Raw genomic sequence first — 23110 nt, forward strand, 5'->3', positions numbered from 1 at the left:
AGAAGAGAGGAAACATTCCTGCTAGCATAATCAAAAGAACTGTTCTTTACATATTATATAAACTAAAAATTAGAATGATATAAACAAAAAGAATTGGTGTTAATGGGGTCCTTCATCATTTGATGTATCCCCCCACATAATCGAAAGATACTTCTGGCACTTGCTGCAACAACTTCCATTCACATACAACAAATCAGGGTGTGCTCTTTTGGTTCTTCCTGAACTCGACACTCTCTTAAAAGTGGTCCCATCACTGTTCCTCAGATTGTGTCTGTACTCCACTGCCACCTGTTCCAAAACTTCCACCTCAAACATGTTTATCTTCACCTCAGGCTTCATCTTATCTCTCACAAATGCAAAAGCTAATTGATCTCTTGGGTTAAATGCCTCCAACTCGTTGAATACAAGACATGAGAAGAGGTTGCTACCAATTCCATGTCTCCTCAATATTAAAGCACTATCTGGTACATCTGCCATAAACAATCCTTTGTTATTAGGTATGGCCTTGTTATGGATCATAAACATACCATATGCAAAGTCATAATAGACGAGCCAAGTGGAAACAAAAATGGTTTAGCCAAAGGACAAAATTAGGTACAAAACCAGCATCTCCATGTGAATGTGTTTAAAAAAAATGAGCTACAACTGTTAACAAATACGTTGTGTGTAACCAAAAAAAGTGACTACTTAAACCAGTTAAATGGCAAGATCCAATACTCCTGAGACACATTTCAAGCTTGAGGACCAGGATTTTGGTGAGTAGTCATCTACTTTCATTATTGAAATTTAATGCTACTTTTCTTCTTACTTGAGTCTCTTGAGTCTGAAATCTTGTTAGATCAAAAAATTACAATGTTAGGGCCTGCTTCCTTGTAATGAAAAAGAACCTAATAAAGTAGCATAATATATAGACCTTTTAATAAGTGCCAGCGCCTCAACATTAATTTCATAGTTCCATTTCATAAAAAGGAATTGGTTAAGGACAAGTAGGCCAAATAAGTGAACTACCCCACATGGGGAAGAAAACTTCTTCATCAGTAAAGATATTTCAGGGTTTATGGGCTATTCTCTATTTATGGTCAACGGCGGTGCAAAAGTTCTCACGTTCGTTAAAATAATAAACGTCCTCACACTCTTCAAGATTGGAACTCATTAAATTAAAGTGTATTTGACAGTCAAAAAGTATGTGGTATAGAACCTTTTCTAAGGTTCCTGATATAATGAATTTGAATTAACTTGCTCTGGCAACTATCTTTTGCAAGCTTAATCTTTCTAACCAAGTTTCAAGGTCCACTGTTTAACATCTTCAACACATAAAGATGTAAAAATTGTAGTAGTTTGTAAGTAAACAACGTTTTCAATTTTGTATTATGAAAGCGTAAAATTCAGCGAAAGAAATTAACAGTGAAACATGTCCAGTTACCTGAATCATAAGGTTGTTTTTTGGGAGTCCATGGTTGCAGTCCATTTTCACAGTATGTCTCCATTTGCACCTTCAGTGCATTGACATCCCACCATTTCTTCCACCTTGCAGTTGCCATTGCTTCTTCCATGGTATGAACATAAAAAGGGTGCTTTGATATAGCCATGTCCACATCATCAGATATAACAAGTGAATGAATCAACAACAACGGATCAACCATTAGTTGCATCTTTGCATCTATCCAAATGCTGAATTGGGAATTCGGGAATAGTCTATGGAGTAAATACTTTGGTATAACCCCGTTCATCGCTGGGTTCTGATACAAATTCTCTTTGGCAACCTTCACAATCCTCCACACTCCTATATTGTATTCTGTTGAATTCATTGAAATCAGTCCGTGATGTTCAAAACCTTTGAGGGTAACATCGTCTACAAACATAAAAAAACACACTTCCTGCAATGTGATGGACCCGAGGCCCTTTGGTTGTCGGATTTTATCATGATCATTGAAGATTGCTGAAACCACGACCACACTGTCACACTGTTCCATCGCAATTCGGTCTGCATCAAGAGAAGAAGGCACATGACATAAGCAAATAACTATGAAATATATGCACTTGTAACTTTTCTAAACTGTATTTACATTATTAATGTAAAAAATCTCTGCCAACAAAATAATCTTTTACTTTTCCAATGTATGAATCTCAGTGGCATGTTGTAAACCAATCAAAAATTGATGATTGAATATTTCTAGGGTGAATTAAGATCTGACAAGTGAATCACGTGCAACTGACCAGATTCACTGATTGGAAACTTCTTGAGAAATCCGCAAAGAACTCGGGCGTTACGATTTTGATGATCAAAATAGGAAAATCTGGCAAGGGTGCTGAGATTTCCTCCGAAAGTATCAGCATTGCCCCGCACATAGCGCAAAGCCCCTGAATAAGGGCGATTGGTCTCGCGGAGAGTCTTGATCTCCTGCACAACATCCCAGTAATCTAAATCCAGAATTCGCGACCCATTAGCAAAAAGTGATCATCTTGATGGCGTAATGGTGAAGAAAAGTGGTGATAAGATGAGGGGTGGGTAATTGGTACCTGAGAAAAAAACAGGGGAAGAGCATGTGGAACGGGTGGTTGGAACAGCGTACTTGTGTTCTCCGTAGGAAGAGGGGTAAGAGAAGAGGGAATTCTGAAGAGGATCCAAAGGGGAGGATCGAAAGAAGCATTTGGAGTTAGAGAGAGAATAGAGAGCAAGGAAAAGAGTGGTGAAGAGATAGAGCAGAGAGAAACAGAGGAGCTTGGAGTAGAAGATGAGAGGCTTAGTGGTGGTTATTAGCCTCCCCATTATGAAAATGTGATCTTTGGCGATTTCTCTTCCACTTTTGTTTTGCGAAAATTGATGATGTTGTTGCTGCTGCTGCATGATCATCATCGTGACTCGTGGCAGTTATTTGTCATCTTCAACAATGTTAATATTTTCCTGACTAGGTGGGGCCTACTTCTGATCATACAAGGTTCGGTCGAAATGTTTCAGAATACATAAATCCACTATTGCATTTTTGTCTATTAAAATATTTCTTTAATTATACTAAATTATATTTTAAGTGAAATTTATATTTCAAAAAAATGATATTGTACATAAATTCTCATTTAATTTTTTCGAATACTACAAAATTATTGATAATCAAATCATGTATTTATAATGAAAATATTCTCATAATATATAATTCACACTATTGAGAATATATAATTCGCATTACTCTCTCAATAGTGTATAATTTTCAATATTATTATTGTGAATATTGCGAATATTATTATTGATAATACTACGAATACATTATTGAGAATATTATGCTTATATAATGTTGTGAATAAAATTATATAATAATTACATTTTCTCTTAATTAAACCATCTTTATTTTCACTTATTTCTACATTTTTTTTTCACTTATCCCGGTTCCTTTTCCTCATCACGAAATGCAACATTAATGAGGATGAGGTACTAATAAACTATCCAACCATACAAACTTAAAACCACGACAATTTTTTTTCTATTCCTCCCTGCTGATGCAAATGCAAAAACAATATTTTTTATTTTCATCAGTTGATACCTAAATGTTTCATGAAAGTAAAAAAGATTTTTTAATTTTTTAATTTTAGTTTTTACGTTTTTACGATGCAAGATGATTTTTTTTTCAAGGAAATATTTTAATCTAATTTAATTCCTAAATAACGCCTCATGACAAGCCAATAAATGCATGATATTAATAGTTCTGGTATCCGTTATATAAACGTATTAAAAAACTTCTAGATGATCTTAATCACTTATTAATCATCCCATTAATGTATATGTGATATGTAATGAAATACCTTTTAATTATTTTACCTCGAAATTACAAGCTGGAGTTTCTGTTAAAAAGGAAAGCTAAAATACATCTCCTTCACGTATTCAACTTACGTTTCTATGCTCAAATAAATAGAAAATTTGGAGTTTTGAAAACAAATGTAATAAACATATTTATATGTAATTAAATGGAGAAAGTTGAGAAGTTGATGCTGCTCCTTTTTTGTGTAACCTTCTCCGTAGCCTTTTGAAGTCGAAGCACATGATGTTTAAACGTATCAAAATCGATTTCAATAATTTCATGACCAAAAGCTGGTTCTCGAACTACAATAAATTCATCCCAATATTCTTTAGCTTTCTCCATATTCCCCAGCATTTTGTATATAATTGCCTGTAAAATATTTCCAAAACAACCTAACCATCATCATCATCATCCATTTTTAATATAATTAATTCATGCACTTCAGGACAAATTTAAATCGCACTGCAAAGTGGGTTTTTAAGTAAGTTATCTTAGACCTGAGTTTTTGAGAAATAACAAAATTAGACCTTAAAAGTGTATGGCCAACATGACCCAACATGACCCAACATGTTATAAAGAATATATGTTTGATCTAATAAGATTTATGGTTTATGGTTTGTTAGGTAAGAAGTTAGGTTAATTAAGTTGGTGATTAATCGATTTTAATCATCTTATTAGTTGGAAAATTTTTCTCCTCCATTAAAATAGGTACCTTGTACAGTGGGCGTCTTGCATCTTTGAGCGATTCATCTGCCAAACATTCACATTGCAAGGCACTTTCTAAATCTGAAATTCCTCCCTACCATTGACACGTTCAAGGAATTAATGTCAAATAATTTGTTTAAGGAAAAATGTGAAATAAAAAATTAATTAAAGATACCTTGTAGATAAGCACTTCCACTATTAACATTTCAAACTCGTAAGCTTCGTGTGGCTTCTCCTTTTCATTAGCCTCTTTCAACGCTGGTCTAAGTATTCTCTCTGCAAAATCCTCCACTTCCCACATCTCCAACTCTCTTACTTTTTGCTTCAATGGTTAGAAAAATATCATTAAATAGTGACACTTTCTAACGTTAATCTGGAACATGAAAACATGTAGAAAATAGTAATAAATGTATGAAACCTGAAGAATGAGTAAATCAGGTAAATCTTTTTGAAGTTCCCTAATAAGAGCATGGGCGCTGTCTAATGCTGATGGATGTTCATACTGTTCTGTCATCAATCTATCCAGTGCTGGATACCCACTATGGAGTTCTCTAACGATGAAGGACCTCGTAGCTTCAAGTCTATTGGGCCTGATTCTGGGCTTGGGCTTGGGCTTCGACCTGGTCCTTCTTACTAACACAGAAATCAAAAGAGAAAAACAGCCGAGGATTACATAAGATATTGCTTTCGTGGCATTTGCCTCGTACTTAGAACTCACATATGAGATAATATTTTGCATGTCTTCACACCAACTTTGAGCAAGAGACAAGTTACACAACTTTTCTACCACCTGGTTCATACTTAACCACTGTTCCTTTTCCTCCACAAAAGAGAATGTTTTTGTCATAGTTTTCAGCTCAAAAGCCAATGTGAAAGCACTATAAATAGTGTTTACATGGCTTGTGAAATGTCACATAAAGTATTGTGATTCTATGCTTGACAAATAGGTAAAGAAATGAATGTCTTAAAGAAAACCCTTGTTTTAAGTAAAAGATATATGCTCTGCTCAAGAAAAAAAAAAAAGTGTAAAAGATATGAAAGCTGGTCGTAGATGATTGATTAGTACTATTACACGTGCGGCTGTGGATGCATCAGAAACTGATATATCCTTCTGCACAAACAATGTATAATAATAATGTGTAAACCACTCAGGATTTGAAAATACTCCTTCTGAAATAAAGAGTAGTAGTTTTGATATAAAAGGTATATAACATTTAATTAAAAAAAATACATAACAAAATAACTTCATCCTAACAGAAATTAGTTATATTTATAAAATATATTTTACTCTCTAAACGAAACAAAAAATTACTACAGTAAATTGATCGACTTTTGAGAAAGAGATGTCTGAATTATCTAATGTCTAAATAGTATGGTTCAACTTTAATTTTCAACTGCTTTTAATTTCATTGTCTATTTAAATTGGTGCTCTGTCTAAAGAAACCCTTTTTGGTAGTATTTCTCGCAAACATTTGAATTCATCTAATATTTTTAAGAGAAGTTATCTTCTTCTTTTTTTGGCTCCAGAAATTTATTTAAAATTAGATAAAGCCTGCCTCCAATTTAAAGTTGGGCCCGAACAAGCCTAAAAATAACTTGGGTTTCAAAAGTTAAACTCCGTTTGCAATACTAGTAAGCTTGCGATTTTTTGTAAACGGCCCCGGCTCTGTACAAAAATCTGTTTCGGCCCAAATAACTGAAGAATTATACAAGCCAACTTTTTTATGATATTACATCTTTGTTTTCGAGCAATAACGAGTTTTAAAATCATACGAGAAAAATGGCCGAAAGTTGTGCCAAAAGCAGAATGTAACACTAATTGGTTGTCATAAAAGTACCGTCACTTTAAGAGGGTTTAAATATATTTTTATCCCTTAACTTTAAGTAAATTTTACAATTAATTTATATCATAATTTTAGATTAATTTAGTCTTTTATCTTTTGAAATACATGAATTTAATTCTTTTAATCAAAATTTTTTAAATTTATTTGACATTTCAAGCACGTTTCATAATAACATTTGACTTAAAATAAAATAAAAAATGTGTTAAACAGTATATACAACTCAAATACAATCTTACAATGCGTACGAAGCATCAAATAAACCTAACAAAATTTGATTAAAAAAACTAAATTTACGTATTTCGAAATTGACTAATTCTAAAATTTACTAAAAGTTAAGGAACCAAAAACATATTTAACTCTGGTTTAAATTAACTTTGTTTATTATATCAAGTTTTATATTTTGGATTTAACATTTTAGAAAAAAAAAAAACATTTAATGGTCTTACCGATCTATGTCTTTTAAGACTTAACATCATCCAATAAATAAATAGAATTCTTTTTAATTAAAATGGCATTGAAACTCATAATAAAATGTTTTGTAATAAATTTAAGAAAAAAAAAGTCACTTGTGAAACTAATTAGGTTTCTTTAAGACATTACATACCAATTTTATTTTCTAATACCAAACTCAACAAGAGGAATCAATCTCATAGCCATACAAGAGTGCTTGTGATTTCATTGTTTTTAACATTTTTTTTCTATTTTAATTTACTTTTATCTGAATTTGAAATATTACATAAATATTTATAGATGCCAGCCATAGATTTGAAAGCCACATACTATAACTCTCAATATAGATTTTATTAATTAAAAATATATGAGGTACTAAAAAAAACAATTTTAAAATATTAAATTGTGTATTAAATTTAAATTATTTTTCTTTGAAAAGAAAGGGAATTCTAAACTTCAAATAATATCGTACATTCAAGATTATCATCAAATGGTCTCCGTTTTTCTCTTTTAGTTGATCGAAAAGTATAAGATTACAAAACAATTTCATTTTTCCTGACCAAGTTATTAGAAGAATTCCATTTTACTTCAATTTAGATTCAGCATATTAAGAAAATAATTATTTATATTAATTTAATATCTGTTGAACAATACTTAAATATCAAGCGGTGTTCAATTGATTTTTAGATATAACTCTTTCAATAAGATGATAAAAATAAGTCGATACATTTTTTTTATAGATATTGAAGCAAATATGTTTCATGGGAGAGAATGAGAAGTTAATTAATGGATGGCCATTTTGGTCGTTAAAAATACAAGGTAATACTTTAAATTATTAAAATCTCAAAGCAGCTTCCAAAATTGGAGAAGACTTTAGTTCGTCCATTATTCGTGGTCAAATAACAAGTTCAGGCAGCTAATTTGAGAACTTTAAAATTATACTTTTTATGAATAAATAAATTATAAAGAATTTAGATATATATTTTTTTCAAATATTCCATTGTGTTATTATGTTCTATGAATAGTATTATAAATTTGATGCATAATTAATACGTTAGCTTTATTGTATTTACAAAATAATAATTAAAAATTCAATTAATTGAGTTACAATAAAATTATAATACTGATAATTTGAATTATATAATATTTATAAGAAGAATGTAAAGTTTTATAGTGGTTTTATTGTGACGTTGATAAAGTCCTCCAAGGAACCATTTGAGGTTTTCCAGTGATAACATTGTTTGCACATTTTGAAAGTAATGTCACTGTTAACCCTTTAGAGATATCTTACCCAAAATACCTCCAACCAACACATACCTCTCTCTTCAAACACTGGATTCCTTACCCAATTTATGGCTTCATCAAAACAAGGACACGGGGGAACCCAAAAGACTGTCAATTGGGCAGAAATTCTACTCATACAAAATGTTTTTATTTTTTACTGAATCCCAAAACTAAAAATTAAACTAAAACAAATGTTAGTAAGTTGGCAGTGAATTTATGTATGCTAAATTAGATTGAAAGAATTTGATATAAATTAATGATAAAAAGTATCTTGGAACATTTGGAACATGACCTAGATTTGAAGATAGAATGGTGTTTGGAAATGTATTTTGACCAAACCCAATCTTAAGTTTGAATAAGGGTGTGAGGAATGTGGTTTGAGTGGGTGAAGAAAGAAAAAGGAAAGGTTTTGAAAATAGATAGAGATATGTTGTTGCATGCGCGTGGATGTTGAAATGAATGTGTGGGGGTGGTAGTAGAGAGAGGAAGAAGGGTTTTTAGAAAAGCGAGGGAGAATCGAATCCGAGTGTGGAAGCAAAGGGAAGGGAAGAGAAGCAGTGTAAACCGTTTATTAAGGATGACATGGCCACCGAGAAAAAGAAAAAATGGTGAGATAGAGATGGAAGTAGTTAAGTCGAGAATGCGTGTGAGGCTAAGGGGTGAGGTGTCAGAAGGTGAGAGAGGGAGTGTGTGGAGAGAGTGGGAGAATGCAGCACGTGGGTGGGGAATTTCTTTCCTTACAAAGAAAAAGGGAATGTGAAAGTGACTCAGAGAGAAACTGCTGCACCTTCCACTGCTCCTCAATAAGGGCCGTCAAATGCCCACAACATCTCTTTCATGTCGGATAACAGGACCAACCTTTTTTCTCCTTCTTCCTCATTTTCAAACTCCTCCTCGTCCTTTCTTTTCAAACAAACACCTTTATCCTTAATTAATTCATCAGCTCATGAAAAACCAGATTTAATTGTTTCTTAGGAATCCCATCAGAACCTTCTTTCTCCCTTCCTCTGTTACTTTGGCCCTAGTGCACATCCACCACTCCTATAAATATTACTTGGATTATTCACTTTAATAATAATCTATGAAAATCAAAAGATAGCAAGTAGTCACACAATGGACTGCAGAAAGAAAGAGATGTCACAATCAGTCACTCACTCACTCACTCCTCATTGCCTCCCCTATGCCTTACTTCACCAACTCTACTACTCTTTCCGTCTGCATAAATAATAAAAAAATGCTTCTTAATGCACCTCATCATCGGGAACACCAACCATATCTCAATTATTGAACACACATTTCATTTCTCATCATGCTAAATAAATCTTCCTCACCAATTATTACTCTACTAAACTACTTATCCCTACTCCCAATAATATCCACTCCCACTCTCATCAACATCAATCCTAACCATATCACACTGTTTATTTTTCACACAAACACTCTCTCCCCATCCTTATCCATCACAACACTCCTTCTCATACTTATCCCTTTACAAATCAATACTTCTCTCATCACAATTATATGTTTCGTCAAATTACTTCTTTCACAGTACCTCATTTTTTTCCGATTTAATTGGAAGCTATTACAAAAAATAAACTCTGAATTAATAAATAGTTTTATCGTTTTTGTTATGAGTGTGAAAAATAGGCTAAATTTAAGCGGAAAAAAAAATGTTGGTCGTAAATTGAAGTACTCTGAATTAGGCTTGAAAAGTGGAAGTGTGGTGGAGAATGTAGTGGTAGTGTTTTGTGAGTTACATGAAACGTATTTAGTTTTGGCAAACATTGATAGAAATGGTTGATGCCGAAACCCGAAAGGTCTTAATCTAAATCCGCATGGCCAAAATAGGTGTGCTGTTCAAACGGGAAAGCACTACAGTACCCGCTACCTATATTTGATGTAATCCGTAAAGTTTTGTTTCGATTACCGACTCAAAAAGGAAGCATGGAAGTCAAAAATAAAAGAAAAGAAAGAAACAAAAAAGTCGATGTTCATATTTTTTATTAATTTTTTTAGCATTATCTTGCCAATTATTATCATGGAATAAAAAAAATAAGTTGATGTTTAGATAATTTGTGGTGTTAGTATTATCTTTTAAGTATAAGGATAAAATAAAAAAAATTAATAATTATGGAATTAATTTACACTTAAAATATAGTGAGAAAAAAAATTAATTATGTGTGTATCACATAGTTGATTATATTTTATTTATACATAGTTTTTCGGTTCCCCTTTTATAAAATTGCATGCACCTTTTTCTTTCTCCTGCAATGATTCATTTTTCTTTAAGCTAAAAAAACGTTCTTTTCTTTTAGATAAAGGATGGAGGAAAAAAGTTGTTAGACGTCAAACGAAAAACTTATTTTCTTAATCACAAAATACAGACAAAAGTAAAACCGACATCGTTTAAATTAAGAACTCAAATTAGGTTTTCTGTTAAAGTAAAAAGAAGAAAAAAAAACTCTAAAATCTTATATTACATTAAAATATATGCACAAAAAAATAATATAAACTCTAAATAATTCCTAAACAAATGAGTATTTGATATTTAACATATAAACATAATTTTTTATATATATTTATGTCTGGGATACTTTAGAACTCATTTAATTTAATTTAATTTATCGTGAATATTTGAAATAGTGTTAGAAGTGTGATTATGATTAAAGGAAGAAAGTGATTGTGATATTCCTAAGGTTTTTCCATACGTCTCACGTTGGTGTTCTTTGACCAACCAAAATCTTCTTCCAACACGGTAGAAGAACTACGCTTTTGACAAGTTCCCAAGCATTACGTAAACCACCAAATAGCCTGCACAAAACTAGGGGCTCCTCGATTGCCCCACTATTTAACACCTAACCAATTACAATTTTTTCTACTATTAAAAAAATAAATTAGAGATACCACAATTAGCAAAAAAAATTTCATTGTCTTTCGCTTCTAAAACTAAACATTATGTGGATAAATTCATTGATTTGACCTAATCTCGTTTCATATATTACCAAATTTTAATACGGTCAAATTGAATTTATTAAACGTCATTGTCAAATCAAAATGTTGAATCAGGTAATGACAAAAATAAATAAATTCCAAGTAGTTATATAATATTTGTGTTAAAACAAGAAGATAGAAATATATGATTGATTTTGTCTTACATTGATAGTATAATTTGTTTGTCTTAGAGAATAAGATAAATGTCTAACACAATAATTTTGGTCAAACGGAATTTATTATATTGGCCTCCTGGTGAATATATTTTAAGGATCTTTGTTGTGTTATTGATAACAAATTATCTTTGTTTCAGCCCATTTGTCTTTATGAATAAGACATTTTCCTGACTTATTTATTCGAAGCTCGTTCTTGAAAGGTCAGCCATGTTGGTTGTCGAGTATTATGAACACTGTACGTACGCTGTAATAATGCATCCAACAAAACTTGTCTTGCTCCATTTTATACTCAAACATCTACATAAGAATAATAAATACCGAATTTTCCATTCGTTAATTTACTTTAGGGTAATTTGTTTTCTTCTCTTTTTTGAGTCTCTATTTTTAAGTCTTTTCCCTCTTTCTTTCACCCTTCTATTTTCTCTTCTTTGGGTTTGTATTTGTATGAACCGTACGTACTAGACTGTACTTCAATTTTTAGTGCTTCATTGAAGAGACACTCACGGTTGAATGTTTTGTAATTTAATTATTACATTTTGACTACCATTAATGTCAATATCAATATATATATAAAAGCTGGTTTATGCCTTTTGCTGTGCCAAAATTGGTGTAAATAAAATGCAACCGCACGCTGATTTATTAATAATTTGAATTAAAATTAAAATAATTTATATCTACGATTATTAATTATTTACCAACCTTTGTCGTATTTCTCTAATTAGTTCTTTACACACAAGTTAATACATGATATAGCATATGCAATTTATTTATTTATATATCATATTAATTGACGTGTCAAAAAAGAATTAAAATAGCAAGGAAATAGATACACAAAGGGATAAATAATTTTAGGTCTTCCGTTATACCCTCTGAAATATAATTTTTATAAACTTGTTACTGTATTCTGCTTTTACTTTTTTCTTGAGATCCAATATTAAATTATATCGTAGGAATTATTCTCATTACTATGTTTGTTTTACTTCAACAAATAGAATATAAATGTTTATTTTATTATATTTATAAAAGTATTGAACTATATGGAAATTGGAGGCATAAGAGTCTAAACTTCAAATAATCTCCTCCTTTTTCCTTTAAAAAAGTTTAAAAGAAGCAAGTATCTCAAACCTAAGTGAGTTATTGAGACTCAATTTGATGATTATGACACCAACATATTGAACTAAAGAGACTCATGTCACAAGTTTAGAAAAAGGAGAATGCTAATCAGTGTTATAAGGAAATTTGAATTTTCTGCTGGTTTTGTTTGTTGTTCCTCTACTGTGTCTTCATAATATACTGATTATTACTAATTTTAATATTTTAAAATATATTAAAAAGATATTTAAAATACCAATAAAGTGTATTTTTAATGATCAGCAGAGGACAACACAAAAAAAAATCAATAAAGAACATGGACTCGTCATAAGGACACCAGTTAAGGATAATTAATTTGCATTGGTTTCTTCATTTTTGTATTGAAAGTTGAAATAATTAAATACATTAATTAAGATAGTATAAATGCATATAACAAATTTTATAAAGACAAAAATACCCTTTTAAAGTTTTAGACAATAACATGATTTTGAAAATATTAAGGTCACTACTAAAATATTTATATATATATATATATATATATATATATATATATTTATAAATTTTTTAGATCTCTAAGACTATTTTTTTTGCTGATTGTTCTATTGGTTTAAACTTCCTAATATTTTATTATATTTAATTTTATTAAATAAAATATGAAACACACATGTATAATAATTATTGACAGTTTTATCTTTTAAATAAAATAAAATTACATTAGTGATGATTAAGTATGTTCAATTTAATATTATACTTTATCGATAAAGTAATTAATATGTATTAAATTATATAAAAAATTATGTTTACCACCACTAACTAATTACAACTTAGTTTATTCTAAGAATTGATGCAGGCTTCAATTGTTGTTTTTATTGACACATTTAATGCAGATGAAATCAAACATATATGTCTAGACACTAAACACCTAAATGACAGATGTTGAATCCAGCTGTCAAACAAACAATTAGGATCCAAATTTAATACTTAAGACTTCCTCTTTCCTCCATATGGCTACGTTCCTAACTTAGATTATGACTACCCCATGGATTAATTTTAATTATTCCATATGAATTTTCAGCACCTTTTTTAACTTCTACACAACATAAATTATATAATTTTGTCTTTACTTTTTGAAGTTTAAGTCAAACGCTTGTCTTTCTTCGTCGAGTTATACCACCAAGAAGAAACACGATGTCTATACGTGTAACTCTCTGCTTTGAAAGCTTCATAACAAATTTCAGAACTAAATAATCTACGGCCCAACATAGGATACCTCATTTTTTTTTCTTGTATGTTTTTTAACAATGAAACCATTAGTAACTCTTGTTTGAATAAAAATATTATCAAAGTAAATATTAGTTTTTAATAATAAAAAAAAAAAGTACAATCAGGATCGTATTATACCTCACAATTAATTAGGTTCAGTATCCATCTAATAATCAATTTTTTTTGTACGTGTTTTAAGTAATGATAAAAACATCCAACAACATTTTTTCAGTATTTAGTATTTAATTATATAACCAAACAGAGTATTGATCGGTTAGAACATTGTTATGTTAGTAATTTTAGTTGGTGGTTGATTGTCCTGGTCAGTATTTTTAGTTGCAAAATGTGACGTGTTAAGGGTCGTTAGAATTTGGAAGTTCCTAGGTCGAACTTTTTTAATGTCATAATAAACTTTTCAGTGGTGTTTACTAAGAAATGTTACGTTAGTGTTAAATTGAAGGCGATGTGCATTCAGAAAGACATAAAACTTAATTGATTTCTGATTATTAGAAGTGAGACGGCCGAATCTCAGTAAAATACTTCATCTCACAATTATGAAATGCTTTACTTTTATATAATATTTATACAAACATTGGAGTATGTGATATTTAAGTTAAAAGTTAAATATCTTACAATTGACGTAAAATTTAACTAAATATATACAGTTACCATGTGATGATTGTCATTATAAAATAATCTACCGTGTAAACATATCATATATATTATAAAAGAAAACTTCTCAAGAATTTTTTCTGATACTATGTTAGTTTTTTATAAAATACAAGTGAGAGAAACTAAAAAAATAAATACATACTTGATTTTGATTGAAAGTACGAGGATAAGAGTTTGTATACCAATTTATTAGAAATTTATTCAATATATAAATTACAATATCCCATTATATAAAGGAAAAAATAAAATCTAATGTGTATCATCATCAAACATCAAACAAACTATCTAACTATTTGATAATAATAGAAGAGAATCAAAAATATGATATCTTTATCAATCAAATTAAAGTCAGAAATGTATGATATATTTATCATGGTAAAAGTAAAATAGAATCAAATATATGATATTTCTATCGATATCAATAAAATTAAAACAAGAGGATATATTATATATTTATCACAATAAAATATTTTTTTTCTATTTATAACCATTGTATTTTGAGAATAAATATTCAAACTCAATTTGTAAAAGCTATTTTTTATTTTAGTTATCTTTTAGATTCATAGCTTTCATATAACAAATTAAACCATTCATTTTTTTTATTCCTATAAAAGTATTGTTTTAATTTTGTAATTTTAATTAATATGATATTTTTAAATAAATTAAAAAATATTATTTTATTAAAATATAAGGATGTATATTTTTCATTTGCTAAACATATATGGGAACTAAAGACTAATAGTTAAGGACTCATTTAGCATTGAAGAAATGGTACATATATAAGCAATAAAATAGAATTAAACATTTATCTCGTATTATAATTTGTACTATATTTATTATTATTAGGGGAAAAAAACAATGATATGATAGGATCTAAATTATATTAAAACTAGGGTAAACACAGGCGCTATTGCGCGTGTGTGTTTAGGGTAAATGATTTAGGATTTAGGATTTAGGAAAGAATAATCATTGATAATTAAAAAAGAAGAGAAGAAGCAAAAAATATCCGATTTTATAAGAAGTTTGTAGAAGTGACGGTCAATTTTAAAAATTTAATAAATTATTATATTTAAAGAGTAAAATTGATATTTTGAAATGTGGACACAAAAAGAGGAATCTCCTTTAAATATGGTTATAGATGATAAAATAACCGTTTTGTTAAAAGAAAAGAAGTTTTTGAAAGATTTTTGCTATATATCATTAAATATAATGCTATAATTTCTAGTGACGTGTTTTTTATCCATAAAAAATGTATACGTTTTTTATTAATAAAAAAATATAATAATTCTCTTACAATTTAAAAAAGTTCGTTGTTATTCACCTGTCACTATATGTTTGTTAATTCATTCAATCCGGGTACAAACACAAATGTGGAAAACGTGAATGATTTTATATATATTAAGGCTCTCACTCATTTTAATTGTGGTCTTTTTGTAAATGGCCTGGAAAGTTTGGTCGACCCACATTCAAAATTCAAGGACATGAACATGATAAATAGTGTGCTTGGTTTAATGTTCATAATCTCAACATTTTAGATGTAAAACAAGTTAAAAACTTTTTAAATTCATTTTAATTAAAATATAGTTTATGGATTTATTTTTAACTTGATTAAGGTAAAATCCTATTATTATTTTTACATAGATTGCCTCTAGTATGACCAATCAATAAGTTATTAATTTATTTAACTAATTTATGAGATAAATTGTTCCGATATAAAAGTTTTTAGAATTTATTCATTATATTTGTTAATTTTTTATTATTGTTATTTATTTTATTTTAATACATGTATTATCTTACATATATATAACTATTAGATTAATTTTAATACATAATGAGTTTTTTTATTAACTCAAATAAAAAAATTATCATTAAAAATAATAAATATTTCATTACATAATACAATGTTAAAATTAGACATAACAAAAATGACACAAAGCAAATTCAATGTACCATAGGTTGAATTAAAAAGAAAAATTGAAAAAGAAATTAAAAAGAATTTGTATCAAATAGTTTAACTTATGTATATAAAAAAATTTGCCAGATAAGAAAAATGCATATGTATTTTTCAAAAACAAATAATAACTCATTTACATGAAAATAACTTATTATACATTTTTTCAAAAAATAAAATGCAAAAAAAGTAACTATAGTTTAATTATTAAAATATATAAAATTATAATTATATAATAATACATTTGTCCTTAGAAACTCAAATTTTATGTACTTATATTTTTTTCTTTTAATTTATATCTGCTAACTAGTTTATGAGTTAGTTTACTAGATATTTTTAATCTAAAATATTAGCTTATCAGCTTACAATTTATAAACAATAAATTATTAACTATAAATTTATATGTTGAGATGAGAGTTTATTAACTATATAAAAAACTTATTTAATAAAAATTAAATTATAAAATAACAATCAGTTTATTACATAGTTCTACAAAAACAGAACCGTAAGAATGGTCTTAAACTATATTATCCTACTATATCTAACTATCATGGTTAAAATAAATTTAATATTTTAAATTATTATTTTTTTATTCGTGTGAGAAAAATTTAAAACAGTAAAGGATATTAGATTTTCTTCAACGTGGCTCCTTATAAATTTTGTTTTTATGAAACAACTTTTTGGGAAAATTTCCGTTGATGGTGCTTACTTATACAAATGTCACTCAGCACAATATGTTTATTATAAAACTATTTACGTTATAAAAAAATATTCCAATAAATATTTATGTAAAATACGTAAATTTATGTAATATATCTATAATAGTTAAATGTAAGTGATAATTTAACTTTTTCAAAAATAACCTATTTAACTAAAAATATAAAACACAATCATTACAAGATTATTTTAATTATTGACAAAATTTTATTAAGAAATAAATCCAACGATAAATTAAATTTATTTTATTGATGAATTTTATTGAAAAATATTATAATAATTACAAATAAAATATTCTTTGATAATAAATTTGTCAATAAAATTTATCATTGATAATTTACAATTTTTATTATTGATGAATTTTTATCGCATTAAAAAGTATAACAGATTTTGTATCAAGTTAAAAATAATGAGAAAGAAGATGAAAAGGAGAAGTGAATATCAACAACAATAGCGAGGATAACATAATAGGCAAAATTAGAAGAAGAAAAAACTAGAAAAGAAAAAGTAAAAGGAAGAAGAAAAATAAATAAAGATAACCCATGATAAATACATGTTTATTGTAATTATATTAATTGTTGTAAATGTCTTACACATTTTGTATTTCTTTTTTAAATGTAATAAAATCTCTATTAATAGCTTAGTTATTATTTTTCAAAATTTGGACACGAAATCTTTATTTAGAATTAAAATATGAAAACTTTTATCAATCATATCATATTACATCAATATACAAAAATTTATTTTATAATAACAAAATTAATAATAGATTGCGTTTAGTATCCGTTGTATGCATTAGTTGTAGCGTAAAATGTGAGGAGAGCCTTGATAATATTTTATGGATAAAAGTATTATTTTAATATAGATTATAACTATCTAAATTTACAAAATTAATAATAAAAAAGTTATGGATAAAAAATTACTTTAGTAAATTTTATTGTCTGGCTTGGACTTCAAGAAAGGTGGCTATATATCTTGTCAGGTGGACAGGTGAAAAGCTAGATGTAAAAAAATGTGTTTGGAAGTTGCCCTACTTTTCTTCCAGATATATGCACAAGTAAATAAAAAAACACAAAAACTCTAACTCTCATTAGACAATTACTTAATCATTTAATATTATTATGATTATTACAGAAACACACATACACCTATTTATTTGTATTTTTTAAGATTTTGAAAGAGAAAATTAAAATATTACTATTTTTTAAGATTTTAAAAAGAAAATTGAAAATAATAATAAAAGTATAAAAATATTAATGTAAACACTATAAATTTAATTAAAAAAATTTCAATATAATGATTATTATTAAAATGTTAGTTAACAATATTATAAAGTTAAAATTAAAATTATGAAATATGTAAAAAAAAAAAAATCCTATTATATATGTATACGTATGAATAGATAAATTAGTAAATTGTTATTTTAGTGATTAAAGTACGATTTTTGTTTCTAGAATAGGGATAGGATGACATTCTTTAAAAGTTATATTACGATCTAAGATTATTTTTATTTAGTAATTTAATTGAAGATTTTATTATTATATAGATTTCTTGAATGGATGGAAATTGGACTGAGTTGTGAAAAGTATTTTTCTTTTTCTTTTTTTTTTCTTGTTATAAATGCTAACGAGAAGGAGAGCTTGTGAGTCAGATTACCTCTATAAATAGTTCGTAAGGCCTCTTCCTCATTCATGCATCACACTCTTTTCCCCATCTAAAACCTCACCCTGTTCTGCTTCTCTTTTTTCATAGTAACAAGCGAACAAGAACCATGGTTGTTCTGTCTCAGCCAGCATTGAACCAGTTTCTCCTTCTGAAACCATGCAAGTCCACGCCCTTGTTCACGGGGATTCCTGTGGTCGACCTCACGCACCCCGATGCCAAGAACCTCATAGTGGAGGCCTGTAGGGACTACGGCTTCTTCAAGCTCGTGAACCATGGTGTTCCATTGGAGTTAGTGGCTAATTTAGAAAACGAAGCCCTCAGGTTCTTCAAAAAACCTCAGTCCGAGAAAGACAGGGCTGGTCCCCCCGACCCTTTCGGCTACGGTAGCAAGAGGATTGGCCCAAACGGCGATGTCGGTTGGGTCGAATACCTCCTCCTCAACACCAACCCTGACGTCATCTCACCCAAATCACTCTCCATTTTTCGAGAAAATCCTCATCATTTCAGGTAAAACAGAGTCCCCTGTTTTTCTTCTCTCCTGAAAACACCCTACTCACACGCGTTCATCACTTATACAATCCATTAATCCTAAACCCAACATTTTAAAACAGAAACAAAGCATATTTCACCTGTCGGGTCTCTCTGATTTTTATCAGATCACTGGCAAATTTGAACATTTGAAATGGAGTGTGTTTAGTTTGTAGTTAAAAGCTTGCAAACTAACTTTCAATGTAAAAACAGAAAATTCTACTCCTTTTTGCTTTGTTGTTTTGAAAAGTTTCGACATTTGTAGCAGAAGGTAACTTCTGGGCAGCAATAGACCCAAATCTAAAATTTGAAGAAAGACATGACATTTTGTGATGATGTGTGTTGTGGCACTTTTCAGGGCGGTGGTGGAGAACTACATTACGGCGGTGAAGAAGATGTGCTATGTGGTGTTGGAATTGATGGCGGAGGGGTTGGGGATAGCGCAGAGGAATAGCTTGAGCAGGTTGCTGAAGGATGAGAAAAGTGATTCTTGCTTCAGGATGAACCACTACCCGCCGTGCCCCGAGGTGCCAGCACTGAACCGGAATTTGGTTGGGTTTGGGGAGCACACAGACCCACAGATAATTTCTGTCTTAAGATCTAACAGCACATCAGGCTTGCAAATCTGTCTCACAGATGGCACTTGGGTTTCAGTCCCACCTGATCAGACTTCCTTTTTCATCAATGTTGGTGATGCTCTACAGGTACCATTAATGCCTCTCTACTTCTTCACCATTCCGTAACCTCATTTATCATCGTAAACATATATTTTTTTTAGTTGGATTAAAGTTTGGATAAGATCGGAGGGATTTGAATGTTTTAATTGTGATGATCTGATGCCTGCCCTGTTTATTTGTTTACTCGAACTGTTTGACGTGTCGCGAAAAGGGTCACTTATCCTTGGTAAAGAAAACTAGAAAAGACATTCCGACAAGCATATTCATGAGATGATTTATTTATTTATTTATTTATTTATGTGGGTATGTGTGACGAAATGTTGTGAAACTGAATTGATACAGGTAATGACTAATGGGAGGTTTAAAAGTGTAAAGCATAGGGTTTTGGCTGACACAACGAAGTCAAGGTTATCAATGATCTACTTTGGAGGACCAGCGCTGAGTGAAAAGATAGCACCTTTACCTTCAGTGATGTTAAAAGGAGAGGAGAGTTTGTACAAAGAGTTCACATGGTTGGAATACAAGAAGGCTGCGTACACTTCAAGGCTAGCTGATAATAGGCTCGCCCCTTTCCAGAAATCTGCTGCCGATTAAGCAAACACACCCCGAAAATTCTACTCATTTTTCGCACGTGTTATTACCCCACTTTTCTTTCTCTCTTTTTTTTTTTTTTTTTTCTATTTTCTTTTTTCTTTTCTCGTGTGTCTGTCTAGCTTTCAAACACTTGACTCTACTTGACATATATAGAAAATGAATAGGTTAAGATGTTTATCATTTTCTTTTTCTTGTTTCATCTAAATGTAACAGTCAGTCACTACTACTTCCCTTTCTCAATGGAACGCAACTCTAGTTACATCTTTTTCTATTCCTTTTGCGGTGCACTCTACGAGAAATCAAGATAATCATCCATACTTTTATTTTTCCTTTTTTTACTCTTTTAAGAATTAAATTATATATTTTTAATAAAAAGAATTATATATAAAGAGAGAGGTTGAGGTTGAAGGCATCATGATGTCCACATTCTCGTACTTGGGTTTTCCACCTTTACTTAGGTCTGAGAAGGTAGCTCGTAAAGAGTAGGATCTGTAGCACATTGACGCGCAATCGACCAAACACTGAACCGTGTAGTGAATAGGCATGGATAGATGCACCTTGCTGGCTTCCTTTCGGCCACTATCTTTACGTTTGTGTTTCTCGCTTTAAATTCACAAACCATCTGACATAATTAAAAAAGGACAACCTATGAGGGTTTATGAATGAAGCAAAACAACACACATGGTTGCATTTTAACAAGGCACGCATGATTTTCTATGGCAAAAAAATAAAAATGGATTTCGGTTCAAGTTTTGATTCAGAGCAGTTTCGTGGTAGATGAACATACAGGTGAAGTTGGATGAGATTTCCTACACGTAATTTTTCTTCTCACCAAGGACTTTGATTTAAGCCCTCTCATTTATTTTAGTTGTACATCAATGATTTTGACTTCGTCTTCATCTACAGCACTAAATTCAGGAACATACACATTACACCACCAACTCACTAAATTCAGTCTTTTTAGTGAGTTTTTCTTGAAAAGTTCATCATGGCATCGATGATGCGTACTCAAACGAGGTATAACATAGATGAAAAATCTTAGATGTAGAAATTTTTTGCATAGAAAATCTTCTTGCAAAAATTTTAGGCAAATGTGACTCATTCACATTGGTATTAGAAAGGCGTATTAATAAAACTTTTTAAGTTGATATCAATAATTGTGACAAACGAAAAATTACCATTAACTAAAATAATTATAATTAATATCAATTGACAATCATTTTGACAAAATAATTTTAACCAATAATAAAAGAAACTAAAATCTTATATTTTAAATTGTTAAATATTATTTAAAATTAAAATAAATTTTGTTAGAAAATTTCTGATAATTTAGTAGTTGTTAGAAAATTTCTGACAAAAAAAATTAACAATGATCAGAAAACCTTTTTGCAATTCAAAACTTCAAAAAATTTTGAAAAACTTTTAGTTGCTAGAGAAATAGCTAACTTTTGTGTGTGGCTATTTTACGTCATCAATTTTAGTTTTGCATGGGTGGTATTAGAACACCTAGAGTTTAGAAGTTATGTTAAAATTGACACCATTATATAGTGTTCATAAATAACATGTATTATATAATTATTTTTTTAATAGAATTTTATATATTAATTTATAAAAGTTATAAATTGGTTTGATATTAATAAAAAAGAAAAAGAAACTGTGAATTCAACTTTCTCTTTCTCTGCTGATTAAAACATTATAAACTTGACATAACGACAAAATTATAAAAAGTTGTGAGTTCAACACTTTCTGTAACAATTTTGCTAAAAATAACTAGAACGTAAATTTTTAACCTGTCTAGAATTTTGATATAGCAACCTATGTACAAACAAAGAAGACCTAAATAAATAATCTGTATATGTGAATTGCACAATACCTAAAGTTTGTTTTTGATATAAATATGGTAGGAAATGGGGAAAGAAGATTGATAGCAATATGATTTAAGTGACGGTGGCAACAATAATGATGAGTATAGCGTAGTTGTGATGTTGGAACTAAATATAGAAATATCTTATTGATTTAATGAACGTTGTATGGTGTTTCTGAACATATATAGTGACCTGGGAAATTCGGGCACTACTTTGTTATAAATGTTTATAAATATACACTTGATTAATAGGTCCTATCTCCATGACTGCATTCAGAGTATTCATACCCATGACATCTCATATGGCTTCAACTGATAGTGATATCACGGTCATCACCACAAACAATGAAAACAAAGCATTTGGGACGTGTCGTGTCAATTACCAAAGTTGACTCTGTTGCTACTTAGCTTGATAAAACCCTAATCAAATCGTCAATACACTCAAGTGGACCATTCATTCAAATTCTACTTTTCAATTATATAAAGTTTTTATAAAGCCAAAAAAACAATTCAAAGACAAAATTTTATTCAAGTCAAATATCGATCCACATGAACAAGGATAAAAATAATAATATTATAACTATATTGCATATGAATACAATGCTACGTACTAATCCACTTAATTTTCCCCTGCTCAGGAAGAATTTCACATTTTTTATTATCAGCAAGAAAAAAGTTATATGCAAGAAAATTTTGAAGTGTTCTAATACGTATATAAACCAAAAGTTAACACATGTGATGATTTTATTATACTACATGGAAATATAAATACTCAATTTTAATTCTCTCTTATATCTTCCAAAGTTCCTCACATTAAGACAAAGTAACGATAAAAATAAGATTGGC

General features: G+C 29.4%; 3 protein-coding genes across 3 annotated transcripts; 1 reads left to right on the plus strand and 2 right to left on the minus strand.

The window, feature by feature from the left end:
* Positions 1 to 2859, minus strand: LOC114187429 (transmembrane protein (DUF616)). The gene is made up of 4 exons (XM_028075688.2): positions 2521 to 2859; positions 2218 to 2421; positions 1424 to 1984; positions 1 to 470 (listed from the first exon to the last, which is right to left on the minus strand). The coding sequence occupies exons 1-4, from the start codon at positions 2855 to 2857 to the stop codon at positions 100 to 102; spliced, it is 1473 nt and encodes a 490-aa protein (XP_027931489.2). The 5' UTR covers positions 2858 to 2859; the 3' UTR covers positions 1 to 99.
* Positions 2860 to 3784: 925 nt separating this feature from the next.
* On the minus strand, positions 3785 to 5356 carry LOC114188775 (uncharacterized). Its single transcript, XM_028077414.2, has 4 exons — positions 4915 to 5356; positions 4672 to 4818; positions 4504 to 4590; positions 3785 to 4160 (listed from the first exon to the last, which is right to left on the minus strand). The coding sequence occupies exons 1-4, from the start codon at positions 5341 to 5343 to the stop codon at positions 3954 to 3956; spliced, it is 870 nt and encodes a 289-aa protein (XP_027933215.2). The 5' UTR covers positions 5344 to 5356; the 3' UTR covers positions 3785 to 3953.
* A 13276-nt stretch (positions 5357 to 18632) lies between these two features.
* LOC114186714 (gibberellin 2-beta-dioxygenase) lies at positions 18633 to 20671 on the plus strand. Its single transcript, XM_028074692.2, has 3 exons — positions 18633 to 19108; positions 19488 to 19833; positions 20149 to 20671. Exons 1-3 carry the CDS (start codon positions 18708 to 18710, stop codon positions 20398 to 20400), a joined length of 999 nt encoding a protein of 332 aa, XP_027930493.1. The 5' UTR covers positions 18633 to 18707; the 3' UTR covers positions 20401 to 20671.
* The last annotated feature ends 2439 nt before the right edge of the window (positions 20672 to 23110 follow it).

The sequence above is a fragment of the Vigna unguiculata genome, chromosome 6, assembly GCF_037176805.1.
Source record: "Vigna unguiculata cultivar grain cowpea cultivar isolate G323 ecotype 2 chromosome 6, ASM3717680v1, whole genome shotgun sequence".
Classification (NCBI taxonomy): Eukaryota; Viridiplantae; Streptophyta; class Magnoliopsida; order Fabales; family Fabaceae; genus Vigna; species Vigna unguiculata.

Excerpts from the sequence above, each read along its gene's own strand:
- LOC114187429 (XM_028075688.2), bottom strand. The coding sequence starts at position 2,857 with ATGATGATCATGCAGCAGCAGCAACAACATCATCAATTTTCGCAAAAC. Across the intron at positions 2,422-2,520 it reads TTCCCCTGTTTTTTTCTCAG|ATTACTGGGATGTTGTGCAG; the intron begins GTACCAATTACC and ends TTCTGGATTTAG. Across the intron at positions 1,985-2,217 it reads GTTTCCAATCAGTGAATCTG|ACCGAATTGCGATGGAACAG; the intron begins GTCAGTTGCACG and ends CTCTTGATGCAG.
- LOC114188775 (XM_028077414.2), bottom strand. The coding sequence starts at position 5,343 with ATGACAAAAACATTCTCTTTTGTGGAGGAAAAGGAACAGTGGTTAAGT. Across the intron at positions 4,819-4,914 it reads CTGATTTACTCATTCTTCAG|CAAAAAGTAAGAGAGTTGGA; the intron begins GTTTCATACATT and ends TAACCATTGAAG. Across the intron at positions 4,161-4,503 it reads CAAGACGCCCACTGTACAAG|GCAATTATATACAAAATGCT; the intron begins GTACCTATTTTA and ends AATATTTTACAG.
- LOC114186714 (XM_028074692.2), top strand. The coding sequence starts at position 18,708 with ATGGTTGTTCTGTCTCAGCCAGCATTGAACCAGTTTCTCCTTCTGAAA. Across the intron at positions 19,109-19,487 it reads GAAAATCCTCATCATTTCAG|GGCGGTGGTGGAGAACTACA; the intron begins GTAAAACAGAGT and ends GGCACTTTTCAG. Across the intron at positions 19,834-20,148 it reads ATGTTGGTGATGCTCTACAG|GTAATGACTAATGGGAGGTT; the intron begins GTACCATTAATG and ends GAATTGATACAG.